This window comes from Sebastes umbrosus, chromosome 4, assembly GCF_015220745.1.
Source record: "Sebastes umbrosus isolate fSebUmb1 chromosome 4, fSebUmb1.pri, whole genome shotgun sequence".
Lineage (NCBI taxonomy): Eukaryota > Metazoa > Chordata > Actinopteri > Perciformes > Sebastidae > Sebastes > Sebastes umbrosus.
The window spans coordinates 34,111,823-34,128,344 of record NC_051272.1 but is presented as its reverse complement, the minus strand read 5'-3'; the positions used below and the strand labels follow the sequence as shown (position 1 = coordinate 34,128,344).

The 16,522-nt window shown below is 40.9% G+C and overlaps 1 protein-coding gene across 7 annotated transcripts in view; it reads right to left on the bottom strand.

Moving 5' to 3' along the window:
- Positions 1–16,522, bottom strand: part of carmil2 (capping protein regulator and myosin 1 linker 2) — a 59,296-nt gene that overhangs the window by 40,850 nt on the left and 1,924 nt on the right. For 6 of the 7 annotated variants that reach the window (XM_037767119.1, XM_037767117.1, XM_037767118.1 and 3 more), the window contains exons 2-15: positions 15,166–15,269; positions 14,003–14,053; positions 11,155–11,214; positions 10,547–10,668; positions 8,660–8,757; positions 8,319–8,389; positions 7,596–7,669; positions 7,436–7,511; positions 6,120–6,208; positions 4,426–4,520; positions 3,638–3,724; positions 2,439–2,548; positions 1,940–2,017; positions 672–748 (exon numbers count right to left, since the gene is read on the bottom strand). In XM_037767119.1, coding sequence (XP_037623047.1) covers positions 672–748; positions 1,940–2,017; positions 2,439–2,548; positions 3,638–3,724; positions 4,426–4,520; positions 6,120–6,208; positions 7,436–7,511; positions 7,596–7,669; positions 8,319–8,389; positions 8,660–8,757; positions 10,547–10,668; positions 11,155–11,214; positions 14,003–14,053; positions 15,166–15,269 — 1,192 coding nt within the window. Of the gene's footprint in view, positions 1–671; positions 749–1,939; positions 2,018–2,438; positions 2,549–3,637; positions 3,725–4,425; positions 4,521–6,119; positions 6,209–7,435; positions 7,512–7,595; positions 7,670–8,318; positions 8,390–8,659; positions 8,758–10,546; positions 10,669–11,154; positions 11,215–11,367; positions 11,449–14,002; positions 14,054–15,165; positions 15,270–16,522 lie in introns of those variants that run through there. The other variant, XM_037767123.1, reaches the window with a different exon arrangement.

Genomic DNA, 16,522 nt, shown 5'->3' with positions numbered 1-16,522 from the left:
TCAATTCATGAAATTCTATCAACCACACCATGAACTTTTGTGTGGATTATTATTAGTGTATTACAGCAGCTGATTCATTAAAGTTCCCATATTGTAAAAAGTGAGATTTTCATGTCTTTTATATTACAATGCAGGTTTAAGTGCTGTATAAATACTGTTAAACTATCAAAACGCTCAATATACGGAGAAATACACACACAGCCCGTATGCAGAAATTGTGCGTTTGAAACAAGCCGTCAGGATTTCTGTTCATTTGTGATGTCACAAAAATACAATATTTAGACCATTACACGGTTTTAAACATAAACTTTCTAAATGTGTCCCAGTTTATTTCCTGTTGCAGTGTATGTGAATAACCTCAGCTGACAGGAAGTAAACATGGACCCAAACTGTTGCCTAGCAACGCAATTCCGTTGCAATTTCGTTGAAATGCACTAAAACGGAGCGTTTCAGACAGAGGGTAAATACAGGTATATTCAGACAGACAGTATGAGGAAAATAAAGTTTTTTTTTAACATTACAGCATGTAAACATGTTCTACTAGAAACACAAAATACAAGTATGAACCTGAAAATGAGCACGATATGGGACCTTTCACAGTTCACAGGTCTCACATCTCAAAAACACAGTGAGGACCACTGACATCACTGAACTGGAAGAAAGGCGCTGACCTGTGGCTGAAAGGATTCCTGGCCAGGTTCAGGTGCATCAGTTTGTAGCAACACCCAGCAGACAGGGAGACAAATAGCTACAAGAGAAAGTTACAATGAGTGACTGTCATGCACTGAATGACAAACACAGAACCTTCAATACATACAGTACGTAGTAATTCATAATAGTTCAATTACCTTCAGGGAAGTAGCACAAAAATCTGGACCCACGTTGGGTTCGCAGGAATTTTGTCATCAGCTGCTTTCCCTCTAATAGTTTTTTATTTCTCTCGCTGCAGTCTCTCTTTTCGCTTTTGGTAGTCTGATTTGACCTTTATTATTGCCTCAAAGTTCATCTTTAAAGTCCTCAGAATCAACATCAGTGTGATTACCATGTTTGGAGATGAACATTTTTTGTCCAGCCTCCTGTGAGTGGACACCATTTGCACCTTGCTGAGCGAAGGGGGCCTCTATTGTTTTACATACAAGAAATAGTCTGTTAAACAATTAATTCAGCCAACACTAATAGTTCATTAATAACAACAATTTTCTAAATTGCAGATAAAATCAAACTTCCGGCTTTCAGACAATTTGCAGGCTTTTTGAGGGCCCTCACCATGTTTGGGCCCTGGGTACACAGTTCCACTGTTCTTATGCCTGTGATTGATAAATAATAAGATGTGACTAGATGAAATGATGACGTATTTGTTAGAGATGCACCAATTGCAATTTTCTTGGCCGATTCACGATTTTTTATAAATGTCTGACTTGCCGATTTCAATTTTCTTTCAAAGAACTATAATTGACAGCAAAGCTCCAGACTAACTTTTTAACCCTATAAAATAATTTCAGGTGTAAACCGTCAAAAATTCTAAATGTTATCTTTTGTTACTGTCACCTGTAGTGGCTATTTGCATAAAAACACACAATTCAAATGATTAGGAGATGCATGACTGTATTTCTATACAGCGGTATACCGCGATTACTCTGCGCAGCATCATGGGAATGAATTACAAAGTAATACATTTCTGATTAAGTTAGTATATGAATTTACTTTTGATGGAGCTACGCTAGCACTTTCCCACTGCTTCCAGTCTTCCTACTAAGCTAAGTTAACCACGCCTGGATACATCTCTGTACTGGACGCCCAAACACAAAAAATCATATCGACCTTCTCCTCTGACAGCAAGTTGACTTTCCAAAATATTTGACTATTCTGTCTTTAGGTAAAATCAACCAACCAGCCTTAGGAGTGGATACAACGTTTGTATAAACTGTCTCTCACTGACCGTGTCCAGAGGGCAGTTGGTATCACTGAGGTCCAGATGAGACAGAGAGTTAGTGCTGGACAAGAACTTGAAGAGAAACTGCAAGACACACATAATGTATAATACATACTGTGTAGTATATGTTTAACATGTTTAGACATGGTTTGCTGCAGAGAGTGCACACAGTTGCTGAAAAGTAAATTTGATGTTATTTTCACAAGCCAATGTTAACTGCGATATGTAGAATGTCCATCACTATAAATATACCAGCCCAAGAGTTTAATAATGTAGAGTGTTCCCTTTTAATATTGTACATATTTATTATAATTTTTGTTTATATTTATTATTATTTATTACTTTTCAAGATGGCTGGCTGTCATTCTGTCATTGCCTGTTAAACAGTGCTTATGTCTTGTGTAACAATATCTATCTTCAATCCACACCATTTGACATGAAACACACACACACACACACACACACACACACACACACACACACACACACACGGAGCAGAGAGTACCGTGGCCTCTTCAGTAACCAGGCTGCTGGGGTTACCAGACAGGTCGAGGTGAGTCAGAGATGCTGATAACAACTGAGTGGAGGATAACACCTGACTCAGATAGCCAAGACCTGGAAATGGATAGATCACACCATGCAGAAATGTGATGATGTTGTTATTGTTGTTGGAGGAGGAGGATCATCGTATGTAAAGGCAGTTTTGTGAAATAATTACATTTAGTTTGAAATGACATTGCAGGCTACAAATTCCCAAAAAATCATTCTGAGAAGGAAGAGCAGGATGGCGGACTACAGGACTGAGAAGTCTGAGAGGGAGGGGTAGATGGAGGTGTATGATGTTGTGTTGACATCCACCTCCTCTTTATTTATCCTCCACTTCCATCTCCATACTGGTCATCCTTTATAAAGCTACAATAATAAACAGACCAAAGTGGGTATATTGTCAAATGTATAATGTGTGTGTGTGTGTGTGTGTGTGTGTGTGTGTGTGTGTGTGTTCTTGTACTTGCTACATAGTGAGGACCGGAACAAGTTTTTAACCAACAAAGTGAGGACATTTGGTCCTCACTACTTCAAAGGCCTGTTTGAGGGTTCGGACTTGGTTTTAAGGAGCAGGTTAGAATTAGGTTTAGGTTAGCTTCCATTGGCAGGTAATCAAATATTAGAAATATTATCAATACAGCAAGCCCTACATGAGTTGTGATGGTTAAAGTGGAAGTGAAACGTTGAACCAAGTTAAGCTGGTTTACTAAATGGATTTCTACAACAAACATGACAAATATCAGCATTTAGGAGAAAAAAGCAGCTTTGTTTCATCTTTCCTGCAGTTTTTGTTGCAGTACTCTAGTCTGTGACGTCACAATCATGGCTGGCTCGACTGAGTACACAGATACAACAGTAGAGATCGTGAAAGACGAAGACTGAGGAGACACAGGACAGAAGAAAACAAAAGAGGGAGCACTATTGTATTGCTCCTGGATGTAAAGATGAGTTTTGCGATGTAAAAAGGACAAAACAGTTCATTTCATAAACTGTAACTGAAACAGAGATCAGTAACGTACTGTCAGTAACGTTACTGCAGCTGGCAAGCAGAGTCTTCCACTTTAAGGTTAGGGTAAGGGGCTAGAGAATGCATTATGTCAATGTGTGTCCTCACAAAGATAGAAGTACAGGGGTGTGTGTGTGTGTGTGTTTGTGTACCTCTGGCAGTCATTGATACCCGGGACAGAGAAAGGTGCTTGAGTCCTTCAGCTAGATTCCCCAACACCTGACTGAGAGCTATGACACCTAGGAATGAAAACACAACACAGACTCAAACCATGCCTACAATCCAGTACTGATTTAAACACACATGTTGGTACATTTTGAAGTACACACAAAGAAATATTACATTGCTAATGTTCATTTAAAATGCATAACTGATACGAATACAGTCACCATTTCTTGTCGTATCGCATGCAGCTAGAGACCCTTTTAACAACATGTTTTGACTTGTCAAAGCAGGAAAGACAGGTGGAATTAATTACATTAATAATGATGGCTACATTCCATTCAGGTGTGCACCAGTTCCAGGGCCTCTAGCGTTGTGCGTGCTGACTCACTGGCATGGTTTATTGGGACAATGAATGAAATGGAGCCATCGTTAATGGAGCCTCCTACTTCTTTGACAAGTCAAAATGTCTGCAGTGAAAAAGGTCTGTTGTAATAATATGTGAAGCTTTTTTGTATAATGGAAGAATAACAAACAGTGTTTCATGTGTGGAACATGCTTGATCAAACAAGAGGTAGTTGTTGGGTGATCTGACCCTGAGCTGCAGGATAGGCCCAAGAAGATGTCAAATTTCATTCCACATTTCACTAACAAAACTTCAAAGAGGACGGCAAACAGTAGAATTGGCCACCTGGCTCAAGATGGAACATGGCTAAGAGCGACTCCTCTGTCCTATACTGTGATTGTACCACTCAGATATGAAATATAAAAAGCCCACCTTTGTCTTCGATTGGATTGCCTGAGAGATTGATGGATTGCAGGGTAGAGGAGGTGTGCTCCAAAAGGGCTTCTGTCATTTTGACTGCAAAGTCCCTGCAGCAGAATAACAAGGATACTTGTCGATCAATCCCTGTAAACTAGACTTCGAATTAGAACTAGAAACAGCCTGCCAAATATCTCTCTCTGTATTTCCCTTCGTTATTCCCTGGGCACATTCAAATCACCTGCTGACAGAAAAACACAGCCCAGAAACAGCACAATATCAGCAGGATTTATTGCAAATCTGCCTAAAGTTATTCAGTGGAGGCTGGTCCATAGAGGCAGAGGAGGCTGCTCCTACTCTATTTTTTGAGAGGCAAGATGGAGATCAAAATATATAAAAAGTAATTGGTTGAAATGAGTCATTACTAAATTTCAGTATCATTTTCCAAATAATGTTTCTCTGTTCTTTGGAAAAAGTCCATTATTTTGATTCTGATTTAAATGTCTCTACAGCGACATCTACAGGGCAGGCAAGAAAGTGGTGGTTGGGGGGACCTGCTGTCCTCCCTTGAGGCGGGACCTCTTCTATCAATTTTCCTGAGTAGTATGCAGTATACAACAGTTAAAGTGATGTATTTGCAGTATGCTAGACCAGGCTTTAGCCTTTAAACCAGCTCTTAAAGCACTGGACAAAAAATAGAACTCGTACCACTATTACAATATTATCAAAAAATAAAACTTAGATTTTGTTGTTTATGTTATATTTATTTACTTTATACAATACTGCAGGTTTAAACAATTTATTTGAACAGCTCATAGTGAAGTAAGACAAACAGGATCATCAACGAGAGGAGACAGGAAATATAAAACATTGATCCACAAAATTTACGTTACTCAAACTTCTTTTTCAGTTACAGAAACAAAACAGTGGACTGATCTCCCTACATATATTAGAGTAACATGTGAAAAGGGCTCTCATTTCTTTTGTCCTTGCATCATTTCCTGCATCTCTCCATGCATCCTCTGTGGGAGGAACTAAGAAGGAAGACGCAAGTGAGGGAAACATGGATGCAATTTAAGAGAATTGGGATGCACCCGCAGCCACAGACCAATCAGCATGATTGAAATTGCACAGGGGAGGAAGTAACGAATTACATTTCCTCTCCTTAATGTAAGAAAGTCGATTATTGTGTATTTGTACTTTTTTGATGGATTTTAAAATCGGTAATTTTACTTTTACTTAAGTAGCTAACTATTTATGACAAGTATAGTACCGACACCTTCCCTGTGGACACCTCAGTGAAACGAATCAATCATCCTCATGTTCTATGATCGCGTTCCAGCTAGTCAGCCTTTCCGTAAGTGCAGACCAGATTTTAGTGCACATGTGTTGTGCCCCAATGACACGATGTGTCACCATGACATCTCCTCTTTTAACCCTCCTTGACCCGTCCCCACTTTCCTCATCAGTCCTCCAGGTATTTAACCAGACATTTTTCTTCACCCCTTGTCAGTTTGATCTTGTTGCATGGTGGTCGCTTGTTTTGTGCTTGTGAGTTCAAGCTTCTATATTCTGTATGTTCCCCCGGACCCGTAACAAAGTACCTTCACAAGTCTTGTTCAGGGAAGTGTTTACTCTGCCTACCTGTCTTGTTATATATCTACAGTACATCACTGCACACACTCACTCACACACACAAACAAACTCACAGTTTGAGTCCACTGGCCTCCAGAGAGAGCTCCTCCAGACTAGGAGATCTGGACAGCAGGTAAATCAGCTGCTGCTGGATGTCTACTGACTGAAAGGACAAAGACAGAGAGACAGGCATTCCAAAACAACTTTCCAGTCTGGTATTACCAAATTTCATTTTTACTGTTCCACACAAATGGCTGTTGACAATGTGTGGAAACTGTTCAGACTTCCCATAGATTTACAATATCCATGAATCTTGGAACTAGGGGACACTATTGCTGACTCCTGGTGGGATGATGCTTTGGAAGCAGTGAACACCTCATCTTCCTGTCAATGGCTGGGTCTCATTCAATTTAAAGGGGACAAACCGATTGATTGCCTACTCCGGGTAGGGAATGACTCCTTACCCTAAGTGAAGGAGTTCAAGTACCTCGGGGTCTTGTTTGTGAGTGAGGGGACAATGGAACGTGAGATTGGCTGGAGAATCGGAGCGGAGGGGGCATTGGGGTATTGCATTTACTTTACCGCACCGTTGTGACAAAAAGAGAGCTGAACCGCAAGGCAAAGCTCTCGATCTACAGGTCAATCTTCGTTCCTGCTCTCACCTATGGCCATGAGGGCTGGGTTATGACCCAAAGAACTAGATCGCGGGTACAAGCAGCTGAAATGGGTTTTCCCAGGAGGGTGGCTGGCGTCTCCCTTAGAGATAGGGTGAGAAGCTCAGTCATCCGTGAGGGACTCAGAGCAGAGCCACAGGGAAGACCCAGGACTAGGTGGAGAGATTATATCTCCACACTGGCCTGGGAACGCCTCGGGATCCCCCAGTCAGAGCTGGTTAATGTGGCCCGGGAAAGGGAAGTTTGGGGTCCCCCTGCTGGAGCTGTTGCCGCCGCAACCTGACCCCAGATAAGCGGTCGAAGATGAATAAATGAATGAATATCATGCTCATTTCTGGTATATAAGCCTGCATGTGACATAGGAAGGGCAGCAAAATCTGAATGGCATGAATCACATGTTTTCTGATCCAGGCAGCCTACAAAAAACAGACTGGGTTGTCTTATTTCACAGTTGGTGGGTACTCCAGATACCCTCATGATATGTCCCCTTTAAGATACAAATCCCAGCAGAGCAATACTTAATGCCACTAATTTGCTTACCATTGCGTCGGTATAAATGGATTCTCTTTGCACAAGAGGCGCCTCTTCTACTTTTTTGTCAGTGTGCGGGCAGATTATGGACTTACATGCAACTGACTCTATCTTTTGAAAAGCCTGGATTCAACCCTTTCACAATTCTCTAACAATAGAATAACACAAACAATAAGAGAGTTTACCAGTTTGAGTTCTTTGCAGTAGATCTTGGTAAACCACTGGTTGAAAGACAGAGCTGCTACTGCTATTGCCAAGTCCCTGAGAGGAAAGGAGAGGAATTTAAACAGTATGTAACAGAGGCAAGTAAAAGACTGGATGAAACAACACTGTACTGTATCTCACCTGCTGTCTAAGTGGCTGAAGTCCTGCAGGTTGAACTCTCTCCTGTTGTTAATGTAGTAGATGTTGTCAACATCCTGCCAAAACAGTTAACCATGCTTGATTTGGATACACCAATGCTAACAGTTGCTTATTGTCAAGTGGCTATAAAGTGTCACTTAAAGCTACTACGAGGAACTGTAATTTTGTGTCGATTTTGGCACTCTGTGAACAAAAGCGGTAGTGTTTCCAAGCACCAGTGTCCCTTTACTGCAGCAGGGTCTGACAGTCTGCCCCCTACAGTCCTGGATCTGGTACTTTCATGCCTCCCTTCCCTCCAGCGGGCGCAGCAATACGGCCTGGGCCCTCCAGCAGTGTGGTATCGGTGCCGGCTCCCAGCAGGGACTGGGTCGGATTTGGGTCTGTCTGATGCATGCTGGTCGCTGGAGTCTGAGCTGAAGGAGTTTCTGGTGAACCTGCATGATTTTGTCTGATTTCACCAGAATCCGACCCGATGACGAGCCTTAAGAATAACTATATAGAAATAGCCAATCTTGTTGCTGATGGTCCCATTTACTTATGTATGGAGGTCATATAGAGGCATCAGTATCACATTGAGACTGTTTCATAACCAGTTAAAAATTTCTCACAGTAACTTTAAGAAGTTTATGGCAAAACAGGTCCTTGTAAAGTTTGGTACACGTGGCCTATTAAGGTATTTTATGTTACAGTACAGTTGTGACTTACCCACTGAATCTCCTCTTTAATCGGCATCTCGTTGAAATCGCACAGAGCAGCATAGGTATCAGAGAATCCCCCTGAGGAACACATTCAAACACTATCTATCTGCAAATACATGAGCTTTCTTGAGCGGCAAATGTATCCGTGATCATCTGGGTACATGTATGAATCTGCTGTTTACAATACTTCTACAAGATTCTATAGCTAATCTTCAAATCGCCAGGTGTTAATAACAGGTGATGGCAGCTGAACAGGCACCAGACTGTTAAGAAGCTGACATCGTCACCTTCAGCTTTATCTGAGAATGATCAAGTGATCATATATACTGTAAAATGAAGGGCACATACCACAGGAGCCAGGTCGACTTTTCAGCTGGTCTTCTATCACATCGGTCAATGTGAGGAGTCTCTGCTGGAGATCTGGAGGAATCGTCTTTAACAGCGTTCTGATGATTGAAGGACAAGAAATGTACTGTCAAGGACTGACAGATATAACAAGACAAATAGTCTACAGCCATGCCAGCAGCTCTGTGAGGCTCTACCGTGCAATAGCCTATACAGTGACAACATGTATAATGTTTTACTATGTTCACCATTTTAGTTTAGCATATTAGCATGATCAAATTTGCTAATTAACACTGAAGACTAAAACACATCATTCATTAGTTTTTCAGGTATTTGGTCATAAATAAAATATTGGACAAACTGAAACATCAAGGGGGGGGGGTAACTAGGGTGACCATATTTTCAAACCCTCAAACCGGGACCCTTAAGTGTACCACATGTTCATGCACGCGCACGTTCATGGACGCGTTTGTGTGCATGTGCACGCGTTAATATGCCCGCACAATAGGCGTTTTCATCAGGATGGCTAACTTGGCGCACCCGTGGCGCATTTGAGCACGAAGTGAGATCAGAAAGAATGCATTATTATAGGGGGGTGCATTAGAGGCTGTGACTATCATGATTTATCACATTCACTACTTTCTCCCCTTTATATCACAGGAATAATAAATCAAAACGACATATTTGATGTGCACATAAGGATGGAAGGTTCTGTGGTTAACAACAACACTAAATGTAACCAGTGGATCTGCCGTGTCCGTGCGTAATTGTGCTTGACAGCGTGCAACATCATTTCAGAGAGCGGTACACTGTGCTGGCTCTCTGTATATACACTTATGCACAAATTAATTAATGAGTGGAACATGATAAACGTCTATGTAATTATAATATTGTTATTATTTTAATTGTGGTGAAAACCGTGACAATTTGTCAGTGACTGTTGAAAACTGTGACATTTGAGTGTTTTACAGATATTTGTCTGGACTGCTGCACATGCCGGCATACTGAGTGTTGGGATCCCACAGTTTTCCCATTCTTCCTGCTGATGCCTCACTTTTGTCTTCTTAAAGGCTCAGTTTTCTGGTTCAGCAGCTTATAAATCTTAGCTCTGGGTTCTTTAACCTTTTGGTAGTGCCTTCCAACACAGCAGCCTTTAGGCATTTTTGTGTTGTTTGTTAGCAGACGAAATTGACAAGGAGGCGCCTTGATGAATTATTTTGCCCTCTGGTTTGGGGCAATACTTAATTGTACTCTGTCTCTATGAAGCCATGCCCTGAGGGTGGTACTAAAGGAAAGTTTATGGGGTCATCAAAATCAAATGGTTTTATGTCCATGTGAGCATGAATATGCTGAATGAATTTCATGGCAGTCTCCGGGAAGATTGCCATGAAATTCATTCAGCACTTGCTCACATGGACATAAAACCATTTGATTTATCAAAGGAGAAACTGGGATAAATGAGTGTAGAAACATTCAGGTCACAGGGCTCCCTGAATGGTTTGATGAGGATGTTGTCACTCTGTGGCCTTCACAGTCACCAGACCTCAACCCAGCTGAACACCTATGTTAGGAACGATGTGTTCGACAGCGCTCTCCGTCACTGATCTAAACACCAAATGAGGGAATATGTTTTTGGAGGATTGCTATTCATCCCTCCAGTAGAGGTCCTCACTGTTGTTGAATCTCTGACAAGGAGCACTGAAGGTGGAACTACACACCTTACTAACTCACTGCATGTTGTGGTCTTACTTCATTTGTTACCCATCTGTATACTACTGTGCAAAGTTAACATTTTGACCGAATAGTCATTTAAGTAATTTTCATCATCAGCATATGGACCCAAAAGAGGAATACAGTATGTAAAGACTAAAGTTGTGGAATGAGACTCACCCTGGAGATGAATCAGGAAAGATCCTCTTGAGTGAGGTGGTCATGTGATTGACCATGGCCTCAAGATCCTTAACGTGCAATACACTGAAAGACAGAGTCTGACTGTCTGTCTCCAACACAATCTGCAACACACGCATTGTATCATACATGTAAGATAACATTAAACATTGAAAAACAGTAAAAACATACAAGCCATAGCCTATTTTAGATTAGTTCAAAATGATTACTGTATATTTCTCACCCAATAACAGTTTCTGTTTTAAATGGCATCGCCTGACCGTAAACTAGCTATTCTCTTGTTTGCTAATATGTACATTTTGCTAATTTTTCTCTCGTGTGTCTGCATCCGTTTTGACCCAACTATCCTGCCTCTGACCAATAGACTCTCTGACACCTTGCACATTTAAGTATTGTCATAAATTCTTTAAGTCTTCTCATTAAATTCACCAGCTCTGCATTTGGGTCAGTCAGACAACCTCCCTGTAACATATCCAGTGATTACTGAATAAAAAGACAGGATGAACAAATGGAATGGAAAAGAAAAAAAACTTGATTAAATATCATAAACAAGTATAGTTTTGATATTAAAAAAATAAATGACAGTGTACCTGTGTGAGACTGTGAATGTTGATGGAGCAAATCTCCAAGTAACTGAAAGTGCTCTCCACCTGTGAACACAGACACACACACAAAGAGTAAATGAGAAAAGGGCGGCACAAATTCAACTCAGGCCCTCAAATAAATTACATTTTTCAGTGACCATGATGTTTAAAATTTCCCCCAAAAATATCTCAAACAGTTTGGTTTAATCCTCCCCTCACTCAGAGTCAGTTCGTCGTCGCTCCTGCCTTGTCTGCATTATCTGCCATGTTTCTATTGTTCACGTTGCCTTGTTGCTCTTGTGTCTCCTGCTGTCCTGCTAGTGTTCCTCGTGTCTCTCGTGTTCCTCATGTCCTCTGGTTTGTAACCACTTCAATATTTTCTGTTCTCAGTTTAGTTTTTGATCTCAGTTTAGTTTGTTTCTTTGTACTTTGTTCCCCTACCTGCATTGTCATTTTTTTTTATGCCTGTTGGATTTGTTTTTGGACTTCAGCTTCACTATTAAAGCTCGCTTTTTATTTTAATTTATCAAATTAAATGAAAATGTGAAATACACTTTAACCTGCAGTAGGCAGAATATTGTTGGCATCATCGGGCACAAATTCCATAATAACCTTTTAGCATATTTTAATTGAAGTGTTCTGAGAGACTTCTGCACCTCCTCTTGGCTCTGTTTTCAGGCTTTAAAAAAATCTACTCAAACTGTCCATGCCATCACTAGATGTAACTGTCTTGTCTTTGTCCTTCCCCTACACTTGAAGCCTTCTGCTAGTTTTAGTCTCAGCTATGTGCCTCATGTGCAGGTGCCCGTGTACCCACCTCACCTCAGTCGGAACATTCAAATAAAAACCCAAAAGTGTTTTTCAGTGCTGTGACCTGTGAAGAATGCCTTCATGATTAAAGTTAAAGCTTCAGTAGGCAACAATTTTTTGGCATCACTGGGCAAAAATTCCATAATAACCTTTCAGCATATTGTATTCAAGTGTTGTGAGAGAAAACTAGACTTCTGCTCCTCCTCATGGCTCTGTTTTCAAGCTTTAGAAAATCTAGCCCGTGACGGGAGACTTTGACCAATCACAGGTCATTTCAGAGAGAGAGAGTGTTGGTGGGCGGTGCTTGGTATTTCCTCAACTGATCTCAACATGGCTGCCGGGTCACAAACTGTCTCATTTTACAGCTAAACAGTACACTACAAGATGATTCTGAAAACATTTGAGGAGAGAAATAGGCATTACAGTAACAGAATATTGATTCATATTTGATCAGTGCTGCCTAGTTTGACCGTTTGATTGCGAGTGATTGACAGCCGGCTCTCATAGATGGCAGATGGACAGCAGACCTCAGATCAGCTCTGACTGCTTGTTTTCCTCCGGTCTGTGAAATCTTGCACATGCTGTTAGGAGCACCGGAGGACACAGAGGAACATGATTTTTTTTTTTTAGATTACCAGTTTCATTTCTACCCACTGCAGCATTAACAGATTTTTAAAATATATTTAAAAATGAGGTAATTAACAAACATAAAACTGCAGTACGAACACTAGTGTGTGTTTACAATTTTTCTGTTTGGGACTTTTGGGTATATATAATATACATATATTTTTTTGTTTCTTTATTGTATTTCCAGTGTATAAATCTAAACTCTAAAAAAGCATAGGTGTAATAAGCTCAGGCTTCAGGCTACACCTTTTCACTCAGTGTAAATGTGCTTCGGTTTGACACTACTTCAAAAGTAATGACTTATTATTGTTTATTTATTATTTTTTATCTCATTTGTTTTTATCATGTGCTCAGTTGCGTGTGTGTGTGCATGTGTGTGTCTGTTTGTCCACGGCAAATCTCGCGTTTGCCAAAATGCGAGATATCAGCCTGATATTTTTTGTGCTCATTTATGACTGTATGCTCAAGGACCTCTACTCTACTCTGCTGAGTACACTTTTCTAGTTTATAGGCATGTTTGTGTTGTATAAGTTGAATAAATTAAACTAAACAAAAAAATGTGAGTCCTGAAAATGAAACATATGCAGCATAACTTTGCCACTCTTTTGCAACACCTCTGCAACCCCAATCTTGTGACACATGGGAGAGGTCCGAATGAGCAGTGTAACAGGTCAAAACTAGACTGGCACTCGGAGAGAGCAGACCTCCGTCAACGCGTGACTTTAAAAACAGATCACAGCTCAGAGCTGGCGGTACCGTGAGGTGGTCAGCTTATTATTAACATGGTGTGTTTCTGTGTAATGTATCGGCGGATGCCTCTCTCATTCAGCAGCCTTGTTATATCTGTATAACGTTACACTACGTTGTCTCTCATCCCGTCATCTACCGCTTTTTTCTTTCTCACCGCGGACGGACAGCAGCTCCCGCACACACATCTACACACGTATCTCTCTGCTCTCAGAAGGAGGCGGGGTCACGCGTCATCAGTTACACTGCACATGTGTTATACCCTGTGGTCTTAATGCTCAGGCTGATCAGAATCCTTAAAAATATTCCTGAATCCAGATCATGATCCGGATCGCCACCAAAATCTAATGGATTGTTCATTGTGCTGCACTCCACCCCTCCAAAAAAATTAATTCAAATCCATCGCTGATTTTTGGAGTAATCCTGCTAACGGACAAACCAACAAACCAACAAACCAACAAACCAACAAACCAACAAACCAACAAACCAACAAACCAACGCGGTGAAAACATAACTTCTTTCAGTTATGTAAAAAGCCCTCCGGCCTAGGAAGGAGGTAACCAGTGAGAAAAATAAAACCCAGATATTTCAAACCTCATTATAAATGTCCTAATGTGTATTGATGAAGTCGGTTAGGTTTTAAATAGATGTTTAAACAGTTGTGATTTACCCTGACAGGTTGCTTGTCTATAACCAGGTAACCTCTCCATAGACTCAGTACCTGAGAGAGAGAGAGAGAGAGAGAGAGAGAGAGAGATAGAGACATGACGAGAAGAAGGAGGGAGACAAGACGTTAGATATGGGATTGACAGACCCATAGCTCCCCCCCGACAGGATCAACACGGTTGTTGCATGTTGCGTTTGATGTACAGTATTGTACCAGGGTTATTGTGTTTTAGTTCAAATTAGATTTGACACAGGGACCCTCACCATCATGCAGGTGTCACCTCAAAGTCATTTCAGTTGATATTGCACTTAAGAGCTGCATATTACTGGACAAAATTAAACAAAATGCCACAAACCAAGTGATACACAGTGAACTTGGGACTTTCACAGACCCAAGGGGTCTGGGGCCCATTGGCAAGGTGCCCACTTTCTGTGCCTTCAGCAGGTCACAATTAAAACATATACGCAATGATATGTAACACATAATACAAAATCCTTCACATACATCTATAATGATCTGATTCCTGCTAATTAATCCATCATATCTATTTTACACTTATGGTTTCTACATAGAATGCTGCAGGGATGACGTATTTTTGTAGGCTGATTTATATCTTAGCATCGTCCCGGTTCCCTCGAGAAAAAGCCAATTGGATTGTTCCATTGGAGTTTGGATTCTTGCAGAAAATAAGCTCTGTGGCAAACACACGTTTATGATATTTATACGTTTTGTTCAGCACAATAATCTTCACAAATGAACATCACTTTTATAATTTTTGAAGCGTGAATGCAATCGCCAGAAGTAAAAAGTTAACTATATAAACGAACTACACCACAATGATGCTGTAAACGTGTCGGCCACTTGTTAGTAACCGCCTTTTTTAAGACGTATAAAAGCTTCAAAATTCAAGATATTTACTGACGTATTTTATATCATAGAAGAAAACGTTAAAATCTCATGAGCTTGTGTTAACCACAGACCTTATTTCAGGCATCTAACTAAAAACCCACTGACTTCGAGACGAGGGAACAGGAAGTGCTAAAATGCTGACTCATTTCCGGGTTTTAGGACTCCTTGTCCTCCTTGCACCACTTTAAAGGCTGCAGTAAGCATAATAAACGTAATATTAGATAGAAAGACTTTAGGAGAGTTTGTCCATCACTCACCACAAACCTGTTGGCCGATCTCCCACTCGGCTGACCGGAGTGGTTCAGAACGACAGGCGTCACCAGACAGACTCTGTGAGGCTTCAGCAGCTCTGAGATCTGATCTGCTCACAGACACAAACAGGACCACTGTCACAGGGAGACTTAAACACATCATACAGTAGCACACCTACTGTTCACGTATGAGAAGAGCTGTATTGCTTCTTTCGTGGGTCAGAACATGAAGGCCGAGCTTCACTTTTAGGGTGAGAGGGATCACTTTTTGGCAGCGTTGGAGTGTACATGCAGTGACAAGACTAGATGGAAGCCTTCTATAAGAAATTGGAATGTACGAAATTCATTTCTATTGCCTCCACGTGGCTCTCATCATGGCGGTGGCTCACGTTAACAATGCTGACAGAGCTGACATGCACTCACATGCAATAAAAGGCACGTACTGCCGGCCCGGCTATGTCAATAAAGCACAGAGACGCTTGGATTACAACACACACACACACACAGACTTCATTCTCTGCTCAGGTAGACATTACTCCTCTATCTTATCAAATAGCAAATAGTTGATTGCTGCCATATTAATGCTCTGAAAATCGTATAGAGGACCTTTCAAGATAATTCAAGTGTTTGTGTCACATTGAACCGCACACATTCTATTAATGTTTATTTGGACTGAAGTTGTAGTCATGGAGCTTTTATGGAGTTTGTGATTTTTTTATGAGATATGCTGTGTATGTAAGAGGACCTCTGAAAGGAGCAGCTATGGAAGGAACAAAAAGTGTGCCAGCCGTTGATTGCTGATTGTCACTTTCTCTTATTAAAGGCTCAGTCAAACCAACATTTATGTCAATAATGAAAAGGGATAAAATAAGTAATATTCAATCGGGTCGCCGAAATTAGTGGAGACTAACGTAAGCAAAGTGAAGTCATGCATAACATAGAATTTGCACTGTTCATGAATGATATGTTGATTAATTAATAGGTAAAATGTTATCCAATTCAATCCAATTTTCTATAACCATGCTCTACCACGTGCTCCTCAAAAGAGATGAAAAACTCTCGTCTGTCAGTCATAATTAAAGCAATAACACAAAAATCAATTTCAAAGATTGGTCTCTGAAGGGGTTCCCCTCTCTCTGCTCTGTTCGTAACACTGTTGACAACCCACAGACTGAGTCACATTTCCTCATTTTGTCAGTTGGTGTCACCGACTGTTACAATGGAAACGCAGCTGTTAACCGAGAGGCTGACTCACTCACATTTGACCTTTTGTGACATCGACCAGCCAATGTTTATGAAGCCAGACTTAAGTGTGTGGTTTCTCTCTGATACGACACATAGCTGCAGCATGAATTACTCACGT